Below are 14157 nucleotides of genomic sequence, written 5' to 3'. Positions count from 1 at the left end.
CCGGAATATCCGAGAATATTCTACGGGTTACTAGGCGCCTGCGTAAGCGCTGGGCATAGAAGAGCCTGGAATATTGTTGAGGAGTATAAATATGGGCGCTGGAGCGCCGTGTGTATTTTAGTTATATTTCTTTCTATATTACATCTTGGTTGCGAGTGAACCGCTGAAGCGGGTTGCCATATTTGGAACGCCGCGTTTACAACACGATCTTGAGCTATGCATTCAATGAGCGCCATTGTTGCTGCATCGTGGCACATTGTTGCAGATACAGATGTAACACGCACACGTGCAGCTTCGCATCAGTATTGATGATGAAGAATGATTGTTGCACATGGACCAAGCGAAATCCCGAAATGACTCAAATCCTGTTTCGGCCGACTCCGCTTTCAATAATCCTTTCGAAAAACGCGAGACTCGATGAGCGTGTTGCAACGCCACCTACGGCTACCATGTGCTAGGATTCAACATATTTCGGCTCTGAAAATGCGTTGGTCTTCATCTTCGCGATCAACTCAGTCTGGTCCCCCAAGAACGGCGGACGACTCGACGTCTGCTCTGACTTACAAACAAAAGCACTTGTCGCGACCACCACCTCTCCCCGCTACCGATCTCCCAAGAGCGCGAAGTGCAGAAGAGGCAGTGACGAATATTCTGTACAATACGCCTCCCCCGAGTTCTCAACCATTCAAGAAGTGAGTTTTCTCCTTCTGCTTCATCCTGCACCAGGCTCATGTCAAACACAGACACATTTTAAACTGCCTTGTTCAGAATGAACCGGGTGTGCTTTCTCGAATCTCAGGGACACTTGCTGGGAGGGGTTTCAATATTGATTCGTTGGTCGTATGTCGAACTGAGATCCGAGACCTCAGTCGAATGACTATCGTTTTGACCGGGCAAGATGGTGTCGTCGAACAGGCCCGACGCCAACTAGAAGACCTCGTAAGTACGCAAATTCCCTCCAAAAAATCTATTCATTTTTTTTTCCTTTTAATTATTCACAAGGTGCCTGTCTGGGCTGTTCTTAATTACACCAACACCCGCTTGATTGAACGGGAACTCCTGCTTGCAAAAGTGTCCATCCTCGGTCCAGAGTACCTAGCAGACCAACTCGTTGGTGGACCTTCGCACGAGCCCAGCAGGAACGCTGAGGGTTTCATGCATGACCGCGAGAGTGAAGTGGCTGCCGAGAAACTTAGGAGCGAAATGGTCCTCGCTGAAACATTCCAGCATAGCGGTCAACAGCAGCCGCAGCCTGCATCGGCCGAGGCTCGTACACTGACACCATCGGAAGCCCTCCGGATAAAACACCAACATCTCAGCCACATTCGCAATCTAGCGGATCAATTTGATGCCAAGGTTGTAGACATCAGCGAAAATAGTGTTATTGTTGAGATGAGTGGGAAGACGAGTCGCGTAGAGGCGTTCTTGTCATTGCTGAAGCCTTTTGGCCTCATTGAGTCAGCCCGAACAGGTACGTCACAACACCACCGCTTTCCACGCGCAAGATCTTTTGCTTACACTGCGTTCCAAGGTGTGATGGTAATGCCTCGGACACCTTTACCAAGGTCTCTTGAAGATGAAGATCCCACAAGCATTTCGGATGCTGTGGATGCCAGCCTCCTCCCCCCTGGCTGAAGATTATTGTTAGTTTCTGTGCTAGGCTTTAAAAGTGTCTATCAGGCTATCTCATGATGGCAAGATTGTCACCATATTTGTACACTTTTGGGATGTTGAGGGACGATATTAATGTTAGTAACGACTATCGAATCCATCTTCCTGGAGCGACCTTTGCAGAGCAGCTGGCCTAATTTATTCGCGAGGCAAACCAATCGATTGAAATGAGGTATCAACATGGTATGGCATGAAGGGCGTGAGGAATCATAACGCGTGAGATAGGACGTAGATCATTCAGACTAAACAGTCTTCAGGGACAAAGGAAACAGGACAGGGAAGGGAGGCTTGAAATAGAATGTCACACCTGTTTGAAGGGCGCCGGCGTGGATGGGTGGGTAGAAAATATAACAGTAGATATCCGAATCTTATTAACCTCGATCATCCATGAGAATTCACTTCTTGCCCTTATTCGACTTATTCTTCTTGGTCTTTGAAGGCTCGAGTGAGGACGTTGGGGAATCATCGGCTACGAAGCTTCCACTGTCGCGAACACTTCCCTCTCGTTGACTACTGTCATCCTTCGAACCAGCGCGCCTGAAGCCCATGCGGGTGGCGAGTGTTTCCCTGGGGGTGGGCGATTCTGGGCGAGAAGACGGGTCTCCTCCACCCCCAGTCAGGGCGCGCGCAACGGCACGAGCAGCGTCAGCAGCTTGTTGACCTCCCTTTTTACCTCCAAGCGAAATTCTTCGAGCAATCTTCTGGAAATTTTGTGACGAGACACGTCGACGCTTGCCTTCATCGGTAGGCTCAGGGGTGCCCGTGCGGGGCGATTCAGTCTGCGCAAATTTAATCCCAGGGGACTGCACGGCGGAAATAGATGCGGCGTCGGGTTCAAGGGAGGGTCTGGCGGGTTCGAGGGCCGGAGAGTCTGTAACTTTGACACTAGAAGCGTCATCACTGACAGGGAATGCGACTGGGGCAGAAAATGGGGATGCAACAGGCGACTCGATGACTGGCTCGGTGGCAGCAGCACCCCCAGATGAAAGACCTTCAGCAATAAGTTCTTGCTTCGACTCTTCATCCTTTGGCGCTTCGGAGATCTCGGGGGTCACCTTGGGTGGTTCTAGCTCCTCGCGAATGAATTCCGTCGTGCTCTTTGGTGATGAGGCAATGTCCTCCCTAGGCTGGTCAACCTGTTCAATCTCCTTGATGGCGGATGGCTCGGCGAATGGCTCAGGCTCGACCGGTGCCTCCAAGGGTTCAACCTGAGCTTCTTCCGGCACGATATAGCCGTCAGCTTGCTGCTCCGTTTCGTTCAAGTGAATCAGGTCTTCACTATGGTCGACCTTGATCTGTTCTGCCCACATGCGCGCGAAGATACCGTTAGCCTGAAGTAGCTCGCCGTGGTTCCCTCTTTCCGCAATCTCGCCATCTTTAAGAACCAAGATGCTAATGAACCAATGAGTAGGTTTCCCAAAGCGGGGAGACACGGCGCTTACACGTCCGAACTAACAATCGTCTGTGACAGGCATGCATATCAGCACACATTAGGCCAATTCAAATTCAATGAACACCTACCGAAAGTCGATGGGCAATCGACAACGAGGAGCGACCAGTCACCTGGCAGAGTGTCAACGCGGGAAACAAACATGGTTTGGTATCCAGCACGCACGAGATTATGGAGAGCCTTCTGAATATCCTTCTCGGTGGTAGTATCGAGGGCCCTTAAAGTAGCGTGTCCCCAGTAAGACTGCAGAGAACACGATGAATTTGAATCACGCACGAGGTTGCTTCATCAAGTAAAAGTATTGGGGCGTTCTTTAAGAACGTCCTCGCAATGGATACGCGTTGCTTCTCTCCTCCGGACAGCCGAACACCACGCTCCCCGACTTTGGTTTCATATCCATCGGGGAAGCTCAAAATCCGCTCATGCATCTGGGCAGCCTGCGCCGCATATTCAATCTCTTCCTGAGTCGCTTCAAATTTGCCATATCGAATGTTGTAAGCAATGGTGTCATTGAACAGAACACTGTCCTGTGGCACAACACCAATTGCACGTCGAAGACTTGCCTGAGTAATGTCTTGGATATTCTGGCCGTCGATGAGAATAGAGCCTTGACCCTCTTTAAGATCGTAGAAGCGATATAGGAGCCGCAAAATAGTGCTCTTTCCAGAACCGGATTCACCAACCAAAGCAACTGAGGATCCCTTCGGGACCTTGAAGGATACATTATTGAGAGCGGTCGTCCTGTCATCGTAAGTGAAGGAGACATTGCCTGATAAAATGTCACAAAACAAGAACAACGTCATCCGAACACTGGACTCACGGAATTCAATTTCTCCATTGGTCACTATCAAATCATGTGCACCGGGTTTATCATTGACGTCGGTAGGTTCATCTAGAAGCTTCAACAAACGCTCAGTATCAACTAGAGCTGAATTGATAGAACGGTAAATGTAGCCAAGATTGTTCAATGGCCCATAGAACTGGCAAGAATAAGATTGGCAAGACGAATCACCGAAAGACTGTGACTTTACTTACCTGAGCAAGGTAGGTAATGAAGAAGACGAAGTCGCTGGTGTACTTGCGACCATTCACGATCTCGGCAGCAACAAGGAGGCTACCAATAAGTAATCCAAACGTCTGCGCATAGTGCATGAGCAGGACAAACCAGCCGACCCGATGAGGCTACTAACGATAATAAAGTTCTGGACCAAGTTGAGCAGGTGGATAGCGGCTATGGGATATGAAATAAATGAGTGGATGTCGGTTCACGGGTAACTGAGGAATCCACACACTTATGGCTTTAAACTCCAGAACTTGATAGTTCCGGATAGCTTCCTTATATCGCTCGCCTTCGTGCATCTCGCCATTGAAATACTTGACGGTCTATTCGGAATTCGGACTTAATCGATCATAAAATTGTAAATACCTATGTTACTCACCTCATAGTTGAGTAGGCAATCGGTGTGAATGCCCCGAGTGATCTACAGCATGTAAAAAAACGAGCGTTGCAAGATCATAGCAGCAACTAACCACATCACGCTCGTTCATTTGGCGACGAATTTTGGTTCGCCACGAAGTGATAGCAATCTAAACGTTAAAGAGTGAGGAGCATATAAAAAAATTGGTACGATGATAACATACAGATGCCGTAACTCATCATTGTCGGAAGGGAATTTTCTCAACGTCGAGAGAAAACGCCGAAAGGATATAGACTTACTGTACGCAAGGGTCACTCCGAACACCACGGCACTGAGAGTCCAATTGAAGAAATGGACAAAAACGGCGAGAGCGACAATGATGTCAATAATGGTTGGGGCCACGCTGAACAAAATGAGCTACAACAGGATGACATCAAGCAAGAGGAATGTTTTACGCGAAATACACAAACCTCGAAAACTCGATTGATCGCAGCACCACGGTCCAGAATGCGGAGGATTTCCCCGGTTTTCTTGCGGATATGGAACGCCAAAGATAGACCCAAGAGATGGTCGAACGCCAACTGTGACATGTCTGAACATTTGACCAGATTAATTACCACCTCACAGGCAAGAAAAAACAATATTGGACGTACGTCTGTCAGAGTATTGCATAACCGGAGTCCATGCAACCTATCGCGAAAGTTAGAATGTTAACTCTCAACACATCATGCCAGGGACGTAAGTACATCACGAAGAGCCGCCAATCCGCCCGACCCTTGCAGGAATCGTAATCCAGCGTACAGGAGTAAAAAGCCCCAAGGACTAGGTCTGGAAGTCTGTCCTTGCTGTTCGAAGATTTCCACGAGCTTCTTCAAAGTTGCAGGTACAAAGAAAGTGATAAAACGCCCCGCAACCAGAAGGAGAACACAGAAGAAGGCAAGGGCCTCGAGCTTGAGTTCATGTCGAGGCCAAAGGTAAGGGAAGAGACGACGGATGCGGTGCCACATCTCACTCCATGACGGGTCGAGGTTGATTTCAGCTTTGGGATCTGGCCCTTTTGGAAGAGGGTTTTTGGGAACCGGGTGGTCGGATGGTGCGGGCGTGGATGTACGGGTCGTCAACGTAGATGGCTGCCGCGTTACGTTCGTGAATGTGCCATATTGAGGCTTCGGAGCATCTAGGCCGCTGCAGGCTTCAAACGGTGTGTCGGCCGGAACGAGGAGCGAATTGCCGTTAGTCGCGTTTTCCTGCTCTACGGCTTGCTGGGTGCGCAATATGTCAGATGGGACATATGAATGATAAGGATGGGAAAGAGCGGGATATAGTGGCAAAATAATAAGCAGGCGAAGGACCGAAAGCGCAAAATGTACGAAAGGAGAGTACAGCAATGCGGGAGTTGTCGGGTTTTCGGGAATACCAACTGGGGGTTTTCGGTCTACAAGTGTGTATGTGGGTCACCATTCTTATTCCCCGAAAGAACGTGAGTAAGGATTCGAACCTTTGAGCGACCCAGAGCTGGCCACGACGATAATATGTGCAACCCCGAAAATTATGGCGAGCGCTGCAAAGACGCGCACCCTCCTCCTCTGCCAAGCATCAATGCCCTTGTAGTCTTTCCATGCGAGCAAAATAGCGAGTGTACTGAAAGCCACCAATCCAATCAAGTAGCTCGCAAGACCCAAGGGACCAGGCCTGTCCCAAACGCCGGCGAGCACTGCTCGTAAAATAGCAACTGCGGCATCGGCGGCGTATGTCGCAGCCGCCAAACTTACCAGCGTACGGATGAGCACTCGCCTAGGCGTTAATTGTGACACGAGGACTGGCGTGACCTCGGTCGGCGCTGCATCTTTCGTTGTTGGGTTAGATCGAACAAACGCAACGGAAAACGAAAGTAATAGCAGCACGGAAACTGAGGCAACATCGAAAATGAAGAGAGGGGTATACGAGCGAGGCCATGGTATCGCCATGGTTGACATGGTGCGGGTGGAACCAAGAACTCGAGGCAAAGGCGTGCGAATTGGACTGCCTTTTATAGGCGCAGCTGAGTTTTTCCCCGTGGATGAAACAGCAGCTGCATAAACAGTGGACATTGACAGGAAGGAGACGTAATCATTGGCAAGGTATTCAGGACAGAGTAAATGACACATAGAATGAGAAATGATGAAGGATTGTAAGAGGGAAAATAAGGGGTAATGAAGAGATAGAGAATCACAACGAGAACGCATCCTAAAGCTACATGGTGGGTTGCTAGAACTATGAGCGAAGCCTTCTTGGTACATTGAACACCAGAACGAGAACGAGTGATGCAAATGAGACGGAAACCAAACCAATGAGACGAAGCCGGATGCGCGAAGGGATTCGCATAATGGATAAAGCAGGCATAGGGACCCAATAGGGAAAAGACAATGAAGGAAGGCAGAAGATGAGATTAAAAAGAAAAAGAAAAAGAAAGGAAGACAGTGGAAAGAGCACGTGTGGGGGGTAGATGATTTTCGGAGGACATCCATTACTTGAAGAGACCCTCTAATAATTGCCACCACCACCGTAGTTGGCAGGTGGTTGTTGATACCCTGACCAATATATTCAGTGGCGGAACGAGTGTCATGTAAATGTCATCCATACCTCCGCCATATGCAGCACCTTGTCCACCTTGAGGGTAACCTCCGCCATAACCCCCTCCTCCATAGCCTCCAGGATTGCCGTATGTGCCCCCCTGGTAAGCTCCTCCACTACTGCCATAGCCACCGCCGGCATTAAATCCTCCACCACCTGAGTAGCCTCCAGCTGGACCGTAGCCTCCGCCGGCGCCATAACCCCCTCCACCGCTGTAGCCTCCACCATAGCCCCCTCCATAGGCTTCATAGGTTACAGGGGCTGTAGTGTTGTAGCCTTGCGTACGAGCATTGGCAAAGTTAACCTTGGCGTGTCAGAGTGCACCACCGAACCATCGCAGCAGCAGCAGGCCGACAAGGATATTTTCTCCATTGAATTCAACCGGACGAGCACTACTAACCGACAATGCTCACCTTGATACGACGACCATCGAGTTCTTGGTCGTTCATTCCACCAATAGCTAAGTCGGCCTCAGATTTTGAACCATAAGTGACGAAACCGAATCCACGCGACTTCCCACTCTCCCCTGAAGTTATAAAAATTCATTTGCTTGAAATGAACGCAGTGCAACAATGAGGGTGCTTAACACTGACGATCACGCATAACGATACACTGCGCATACGAAGTGAACAACCCATGCAGATTGACCATCTCAGATTAAATGTCAAACAGCGTTACGATTCATAAATACGCACGTCTGTAACCAAACCAAACTTTTCGAACGCCTGAATATGAATTGAGTGGGGAAACGTGGCAACGATAAGGGTGAACTCAGTCTCTCAGAACAACAAGGGCGCAAACGCACTTCACGAAGGGTAACATCAGTGGTACCCCAGCTTAAATTCCCTACGGCATTCCAGAATCAGATGAAGAGAAGAAACAGAAGATGGGATCCAAGTCCCCTGATGAAGCAATGCTGCCAGCGAAGTTACACTCAGCAGGTCAATCGCACTCATGCAAGAAATGGAAGAGCATGACTCCCCCTAGGACAAGGTAGGGAAGTGACGAAATGCGCAAACGGACCAACGTAGATTTTTCCTGGATTAACGGACATCTTGGTGTAATGCGTGTGAGGGAGGGAAAGATGAGCTACCTCTACACCGCTACTCACTATTTAAGGCAAGTCGGCACTTCCCTTGGGTCACTTCTTTAGTCACGAGGTCTAGACCCGCATTCAATGGCGTTCCCCGATTTTATTGTATCGGATTGAATTTTATTGACGTCGGCCAATGCTGCGTATTCACTGTCGAAGGCATCCATCCAAGCGCTATCACAAGGCGCCGGCAGAGGAGATACTCATGAATGTATTTCTCGACAATATGACAAGAGGTGGAAGTGAACAACGATGTCTGCAATGAATTAGGTTCTTAGCGCCCAGTTCTGGATTTATTCTATAAAAGCTTGGACTAGTACAAGCCTCTTATACAGGACAAACCATTCCCTTCCCTCTGCTATTGAGAAGTCATTAGTAGCACTTGCATTGATGGATCAGTTCGACTATAATACCCTCTGCATACGTACGTAATCTTTGTAGCCTGCTTATCTGTTCGCCTGCGACCTGTGATCGCGGGATTAGGCTCTATGGAAACACGCGTACTGACTTCCTTCTTCGGTCGCCCGAAGGAAACATAAATTTTTTCATCCCCAGAGATGTGGCGATCGAGGGCCTTTGGGAGGTGACATAGCCGGTTGTCAGAGGTTGTCAGCAACAAGGATGATTGACATCTCTCTCCCCTCCCCCTTTAGTTGGCCTCGCAATATGGAGAAGTAAAAGGTATCAATGTCCCCCCTCCTCAACCACCGTAAGCCCACAGGGTCAAGCTGTCGAATTTGCGCTGACTATATCAACTAATCTTATTCAGGAACCCAGAACGGGGGAACAGGGGATACGGTTTCGTGTCCTATCGACACCCGGATCAGGCCGAGGCCGCATTAAATGCTCTACATAAAAGTGTGTGGGAGGGACGTATACTGGAGGTGCGTTATAGTGAACCATTGCACTTCAGCCCTGAGCATCATCCAAATCAACCAGGTTTCTTATGCGACGGTGGCCCGATTCGAAGGGAGGGGCCGAGAACCTGAGCCGCCTGACCTTCCTCGGCTTCCAATGGACATCCCTGAGCCTCCGCGCGGCCCGGCCGCACCTCGCGGGCCCCTCGGAGACGATGCTGCAAGGCGCCGCGAGCCACGAGAGGGCATACCAGGGGGCAGGCAGGATAATCGCCATATTGAAGGACCAGGGCAAGTCACGGAGCTGCGTCGCAGTCGCAACTGGGACCCCCACGCTGTTGGCCCCGACGGACACCACCAACTTGAACCCCGGGGTCAGGGCAGAAATGAGCCTTCTATCGGGCAGGCAGGCCCTGGGCGTCGTACCTCCGCCGATCCTACTACTGCGGGCTCGAGCCGGAGGCAGCGGGGGGGCTACTCTGGAGAGGAACGAAGTCCCGATGACATACAACATCAACGCAAAACGAAGACAGGTCTGTTTGATCTCAACCATGTATCCGTTTGTTGCTCATCCGTTCTGTAAATCAGATGAATATGGTGTAACTCAGTTACGTTGTAAGTCATTGTCGTATCCCTCATAGTTGTTCCAGAAGCCGCTCATCCTGCAATGTAGACAGTGCCGGCAGTGGCTCATCACGCAACCCAGAGGGTTCGAGCAGTCAACAACACCCCGAGCACCCCAATGCACGGACCGTCAGTGATCTAACCTCGGGATCTTCAAGAGGAGCTTACAGTCTTGGGGATGATTCAAACGTAATGCGCCCACAGCCCACTGCTGGAGGTAGTTCCGGGAGTCAGTACCGCAATGTACAGACTCCCGGAAACCCGATCTCCGGAGCTTCAGGAAGGGTTCACAATCCTAGGGACGATTCAGAAGCACACTTGAGGCGTCCACAGCACTATGCTAGTGGCTCCGACAGTCGTCCAACTCTCAGTCCAGACAGTTCAGATGACCAGTACTTACTGGGCCAGGAAAACCGCTTCAACGTACATGTCAGCAGCAATCCGGCCTCGGGACCAACGGGTCTTTACAGCCCATATGACTCTCCGCTTCCAGAGGGTTTTCAGGGACAAGAGCAGAGCCCCCTCCCATCCACGGATCCCCGGGGGCGACAGGAACACCCCGCATACCCACAAGGTTCGTATTTGTAGACCGTACACGCCGACCAGCCTTACTGAAAAGGGGTCTGTAACAGACCAAAGGCACAATTACGACTCTGGGCGGAGGCCTCACTGATGAGGAACGAAGGGGCGGCCACCATGACGCTGGTCTGATTGGTTCTTGCGTGTCGCGCTTTCCTTAAATTCTAGTGAGCCGCCGGTGCTCACTAATCAGAAATGCTATAGTCTATTCTCTTTCTTTCCACTTGTAACATTTTCGCCTTGCAATGCCCGTATCCACCTTGCAAAGAGTACTTGCATATTTCCTCGTCTGTTTCTCCAGTTTGTATCACCGTGCGCCGATAAATCAAACACGACCTCCGCGTCCCGTGTCTTTCGCTCAGAAGTACGATCACCTTTTTGACAGGCTTCCTGCAACTGCGTCAAATTGAATTCCAATTTGATCACAGATGAACTCTCGAATTTATAGGAGACAATGGCAAGATGGCAGACTTGAAGCTCTACGATCTTAGGTGAGCCTCCACTGCGACTTTGTGTGATGGGACGTTGGCGCCGTCGCATAATGTCATGTTATCGCCATACCAGTATCCGAGCTTGCCGTGCGACACTTCCACTAAGAGCAGGATCCGATGCGAGGGACAGATCTCGCTGGTGCTGCCCAACATGCTGTTAGGCCGCGCGGCCACAGATCATAAAACAGCGCTATATCTCCTGTCAGCATTCCCACCGTACCAGCCCGTTTAGTCAAGATTTCCAAAGTGCAAGGTGGCATGGCATACTTAATTGCGCCTGGTATCCAATTCTTGGGAAGGGCAATTGGATTTTGATTCACTTAGTGAGGTCATTCAGTTGGGAATGCCTTCACAAGATAATGAGATAATGAAGCTTTAACCTTTACCGCATGAGCTTGTCTGCTGCTTTCGTGCCAGGGTGGTGGCATTACAGCCTCATGTCTACTGACCCTCGATTAGCTCATTTGTGTTAGGCCCAAAGGAATTTGGGAGACTGGACTCACGTCATAGCAAATGAGAACCATACTTAGTATGTGGCAATTAATGACGCAAGGCAAAACAAAGATCGATCATGCGTGCTTTGAAAACGTGCAAGCTTGAAGAACTTTCCAGGCCATCGATGCTGTTGTCCTCAGTAGGAGTACGTTCGATGGATTTGCCAGCCGCTGCGTCCCATAGACGGACAAACGCATATCCGACCGATGGAATTTCCACTTTGGGAACTTTCGGTGACAAATCTACCAGCGAAGTGCCTCTTTGAGGCCCTGAATCGATAGGATAATTACGCGATGAAGAAGAGGGTCTATTCCTGGTACGGACTCACAGTCCGAGCGGGGGATGGTTAAGACATGTCAAGAAAGGCGTGAACTCTTAGGTGTATCAGGGCCAAACAATATTTGGAAATAGGACACGAGCTGGGGTGTGGCCAAGCACGATAGCTACGAGGGCCTTCTCAGGCTGTGGAGAATCAGCATCCCGTTGAGATAAGTCGTCGTGGTTCAAGTGAAGTGAACTTGATGAGACAGCTGTCTGCAAACCCATAATTGTCCCGATTCATCCCAGGTGGAAGAACGAATGTTCGGGGTCGAGGTATACCTCAGCGTATGTCAGGTAGCTTTCCTAGGCCCGGTTTGGGCCGCTGGAACCCAAGGAACGGAATTGCAACGGCAGTCAATCGTCGCCGGTGATCGGCTTTCCGATGAAATGAGCCACATGGAGAGATTCTGGACAAAGCGGATCATGATAGCTGCTCAGCCTGCCAGAAAACTCTTCGAAAACTCTTGTAATTTTATGTTGCGTCGATACAAGAACCCACACGCAAGTGGTTACGACAATACAATATGACAGTATTATGATTCGGACAACTCCGCTACAATACACGCTAAGGTCGAGACTGACCTCGTTGACCGATAAGACGAAACAGAAGTGAAAGCCAGACTAAAAAGACCAAAAGAAAACACAACACTTGCACACCAGAAACACTAGAAAGAACAATGAATTCAACGCTTGTACCGTCACATGATGAGTGTCTGGACCAAATATTTAACTGACGCCGAGTTGCGCCCGGCTGTCGTGAATCGGCAGTAGAGGGTGTCATTGAAGCAGCACTCCCCAATCGGCCCTTCTTATCGCCGAGTGGGCAAACTGAGGCACTTGCTCCGCGCTGTGAAATCCCAAGCGCTCAAGGCCCCTTTCCTTATTCAATTGCCAGCATTAAATCGATCACTGAATCATTGCAAGCACTTGCTTCAGGCTACCATATTCCCTTTCCCCCATCCATCAACCATGGCGGCCCATCCTGAGCCCTCACCTAACAAGACCATATGTATAAGTGAGCGCAATTCTATTTCGTCCCCGACCTAGTCGAAGCGGCCAGAGAATGGGACACCTCGGGCTCAAAACACGTGTAGGATACTGATGGCGCCTACCTACAGGAAATCTGGACTTCGACACAACTCCCGAGATCATCTCACATGTATGTACCGCATTGATCCTGGAAATATCGGCCGTCTCAAACATCACCTCGTGCCCCTCTGAAGTACGCAGAGCGCTACGGCGACGTCAGAAACGTCGTCCTCCCTCATAATCCGTAGGCGCCTGCACTCGATCCGCAGTTTTTGACGATCGGCTGATAAAATATGTCATTCAGAGAGACAGGGCGTTTACGTGGGTTTGGATTTGTCGAGTTCGCTACTCAAGATGGGGCCGATAGGGCACGGGTAAATCTGGACGGCAGAGTGATCCTACGAAGGAGAGTAACGGTCAGTCCTGCCTTGCCCAATCCTTGTGATCGGACGACTCACTTGTGTGATCAAGGTCACCTATGCCATTATTCCGGCTCTGGGGCCTCCCCCTGTTGGCCATCTACCCGCACCCGCACCCGCACCCCCACGCCCAATAAGAATACCAGCACCGCGAGTGCCCGACCCACACCCCCCACACCCTCCACACCCTCCTCATCCTCCACACGTTCAACCCGATGGTGAGTCTTCCGCCTGCGTCCCGCACACTGACTGAATGGAGCGAAGGTCCTTCAGAGGAACCTCGCAGGCGTCCTCCGCCTGGCGGGCCCGACAGTCGTCCGCTCGACGGTGGAAGGGCGGGGGCCCAGGTACACGAACCTAGGGACCGGGACCGACACTACCATTACCACAACAGGCAACACGAGCCTGCTGGGTCATCTCAAAGAGTGCCGGAACCTCGCGGCTGGTACGACCCAGATGGTGAGTGCATCCCACGTTCGCAGTAAACTACTTGTGAAACAATTGTGCCCAGCCTATAATCCCACAAATCCTATGGCATGGCAGGATTCACAACACGGTCAGGATTACCTTTCTGTGATAGACCTTGCACATTTTCTTACAGAGAGAACTTCCCAGTGCACTCAAGAGACCGTCATCAGTCGGATGCTGCTGAGCTCGACGAGGAGGGTGAGATGATAGATGAGGCACCACACACGGATCTTCCAGTACGGGACCCCGATCCTCCAGTGGTCGTACCGCCAACACAGTTCAATGCTCCAACTCCTGGTAATACCCATGGCAATGCGTACCAAGTTCACCAGCAACTGCCAGCAGGAGTTCGTCACGAAGCACCTAACCCCGCAGCACGTAATACTCTCGGAGGTGGGATCTATGGCTCTCGAAGTCAGTGCATTTATGTCTTCTTCGTCGCCGCTAGGCGTTGCTGATTTAGGAAACCGGACCAGATGATTCTGAACCCCAATATCAACAGCACCCTTATGGCCCAAATCATCAATTCTAGGGTGACGTGATCAGATTTAATGGCCATTGGCTCTGCGACTGTTGTGCCGCGATCTATGCTTTCCTGTCTCATGTACATTACTTGTGTGAAAGTTGAA

General features: G+C 50.4%; 7 protein-coding genes across 7 annotated transcripts; 4 read left to right on the top strand and 3 right to left on the bottom strand.

Annotated features, from left to right (window-relative positions):
- The first annotated feature begins 268 nt into the window (after positions 1–268).
- Positions 269–1851, top strand: EI90DRAFT_256040 (acetolactate synthase). Its single transcript, XM_039053232.1, has 4 exons — positions 269–692; positions 744–939; positions 1003–1471; positions 1532–1851. Exons 1-4 carry the CDS (start codon positions 418–420, stop codon positions 1633–1635), a joined length of 1044 nt encoding a protein of 347 aa, XP_038918823.1. The 5' UTR covers positions 269–417; the 3' UTR covers positions 1636–1851.
- Positions 1792–6562, bottom strand: EI90DRAFT_3047074 (uncharacterized protein). The gene is made up of 17 exons (XM_039059523.1): positions 6038–6562; positions 5286–5974; positions 5193–5229; positions 5010–5131; positions 4839–4956; positions 4763–4773; positions 4652–4708; positions 4561–4602; positions 4414–4504; positions 4312–4352; positions 4157–4258; positions 3942–4101; positions 3398–3890; positions 3287–3338; positions 3193–3234; positions 3114–3133; positions 1792–3063 (listed from the first exon to the last, which is right to left on the bottom strand). Exons 1-17 carry the CDS (start codon positions 6513–6515, stop codon positions 2067–2069), a joined length of 3552 nt encoding a protein of 1183 aa, XP_038918822.1. The 5' UTR covers positions 6516–6562; the 3' UTR covers positions 1792–2066.
- A 500-nt stretch (positions 6563–7062) lies between these two features.
- EI90DRAFT_3120050 (uncharacterized protein) lies at positions 7063–7803 on the bottom strand (the record flags this gene model as incomplete). The annotated part of the gene is made up of 4 exons (XM_039063270.1): positions 7063–7109; positions 7162–7456; positions 7566–7678; positions 7746–7803. The coding sequence occupies 4 exons, from the start codon at positions 7801–7803 to the stop codon at positions 7063–7065; spliced, it is 513 nt and encodes a 170-aa protein (XP_038918821.1).
- Positions 7804–8312: 509 nt separating this feature from the next.
- EI90DRAFT_252729 (uncharacterized protein) lies at positions 8313–10445 on the top strand. The gene is made up of 9 exons (XM_039053179.1): positions 8313–8515; positions 8581–8669; positions 8776–8828; positions 8899–8954; positions 9015–9062; positions 9286–9635; positions 9691–9717; positions 9776–10300; positions 10359–10445. The coding sequence occupies exons 2-9, from the start codon at positions 8636–8638 to the stop codon at positions 10397–10399; spliced, it is 1134 nt and encodes a 377-aa protein (XP_038918820.1). The 5' UTR covers positions 8313–8515; positions 8581–8635; the 3' UTR covers positions 10400–10445.
- Positions 10446–11437: 992 nt separating this feature from the next.
- Positions 11438–12141, top strand: EI90DRAFT_3047068 (uncharacterized protein; the record flags this gene model as incomplete). Its single annotated transcript, XM_039059522.1, has 1 exon — positions 11438–12141. The coding sequence occupies exon 1, from the start codon at positions 11871–11873 to the stop codon at positions 12138–12140; it is 270 nt and encodes an 89-aa protein (XP_038918819.1). The 5' UTR covers positions 11438–11870.
- Positions 12142–12361: 220 nt separating this feature from the next.
- EI90DRAFT_252518 (uncharacterized protein) lies at positions 12362–13432 on the top strand. Its single transcript, XM_039053172.1, has 5 exons — positions 12362–12627; positions 12731–12771; positions 12836–12885; positions 12946–13057; positions 13113–13432. The coding sequence occupies exons 1-5, from the start codon at positions 12582–12584 to the stop codon at positions 13311–13313; spliced, it is 450 nt and encodes a 149-aa protein (XP_038918818.1). The 5' UTR covers positions 12362–12581; the 3' UTR covers positions 13314–13432.
- Positions 13433–13674: 242 nt separating this feature from the next.
- Positions 13675–14081, bottom strand: EI90DRAFT_3047064 (uncharacterized protein). Its single transcript, XM_039059521.1, has 2 exons — positions 14005–14081; positions 13675–13942 (listed from the first exon to the last, which is right to left on the bottom strand). Exons 1-2 carry the CDS (start codon positions 14049–14051, stop codon positions 13681–13683), a joined length of 309 nt encoding a protein of 102 aa, XP_038918817.1. The 5' UTR covers positions 14052–14081; the 3' UTR covers positions 13675–13680.
- Positions 14082–14157: the final 76 nt, after the last annotated feature.

The sequence above is a fragment of the Cantharellus anzutake genome, assembly GCF_015039405.1.
Source record: "Cantharellus anzutake strain C23 chromosome Unknown EI90scaffold_12, whole genome shotgun sequence".
In the NCBI taxonomy this organism is placed as follows: domain Eukaryota; kingdom Fungi; phylum Basidiomycota; class Agaricomycetes; order Cantharellales; family Hydnaceae; genus Cantharellus; species Cantharellus anzutake.
This window is presented reverse-complemented; position numbering and strand designations above follow the sequence as displayed.

Bases quoted from the DNA above. Each gene is read 5' to 3' on its own strand.
- EI90DRAFT_252729 (XM_039053179.1), top strand. From the start codon at position 8,636: ATGGATCAGTTCGACTATAATACCCTCTGCATAC. The intron at 8,670-8,775 runs GTACGTAATCTT...GGTCGCCCGAAG, and splicing joins CTATAATACCCTCTGCATAC to GAAACATAAATTTTTTCATC. The intron at 9,636-9,690 runs GTCTGTTTGATC...TCTGTAAATCAG, and splicing joins TCAACGCAAAACGAAGACAG to ATGAATATGGTGTAACTCAG.
- EI90DRAFT_3047074 (XM_039059523.1), bottom strand. From the start codon at position 6,515: ATGTCAACCATGGCGATACCATGGCCTCGCTCGTATACCCCTCTCTTC. The intron at 4,957-5,009 runs GTTTGTGTATTT...ATCCTGTTGTAG, and splicing joins CGATCAATCGAGTTTTCGAG to CTCATTTTGTTCAGCGTGGC. The intron at 3,064-3,113 runs GTAAGCGCCGTG...TTGGTTCATTAG, and splicing joins ACGATTGTTAGTTCGGACGT to CATCTTGGTTCTTAAAGATG.
- EI90DRAFT_3047064 (XM_039059521.1), bottom strand. From the start codon at position 14,051: ATGATTTGGGCCATAAGGGTGCTGTTGATATTGGGGTTCAGAATCAT. The intron at 13,943-14,004 runs CTGGTCCGGTTT...AAATGCACTGAC, and splicing joins ATATTGGGGTTCAGAATCAT to TTCGAGAGCCATAGATCCCA.
- EI90DRAFT_252518 (XM_039053172.1), top strand. From the start codon at position 12,582: ATGGCGGCCCATCCTGAGCCCTCACCTAACAAGACCATATGTATAA. The intron at 12,628-12,730 runs GTGAGCGCAATT...GCCTACCTACAG, and splicing joins TAACAAGACCATATGTATAA to GAAATCTGGACTTCGACACA. The intron at 12,886-12,945 runs GTAGGCGCCTGC...TATGTCATTCAG, and splicing joins GTCGTCCTCCCTCATAATCC to AGAGACAGGGCGTTTACGTG.
- EI90DRAFT_256040 (XM_039053232.1), top strand. From the start codon at position 418: ATGAGCGTGTTGCAACGCCACCTACGGCTACCATGTGCTAGGATTCAA. The intron at 693-743 runs GTGAGTTTTCTC...TGTCAAACACAG, and splicing joins AGTTCTCAACCATTCAAGAA to ACACATTTTAAACTGCCTTG. The intron at 940-1,002 runs GTAAGTACGCAA...ATTATTCACAAG, and splicing joins GACGCCAACTAGAAGACCTC to GTGCCTGTCTGGGCTGTTCT.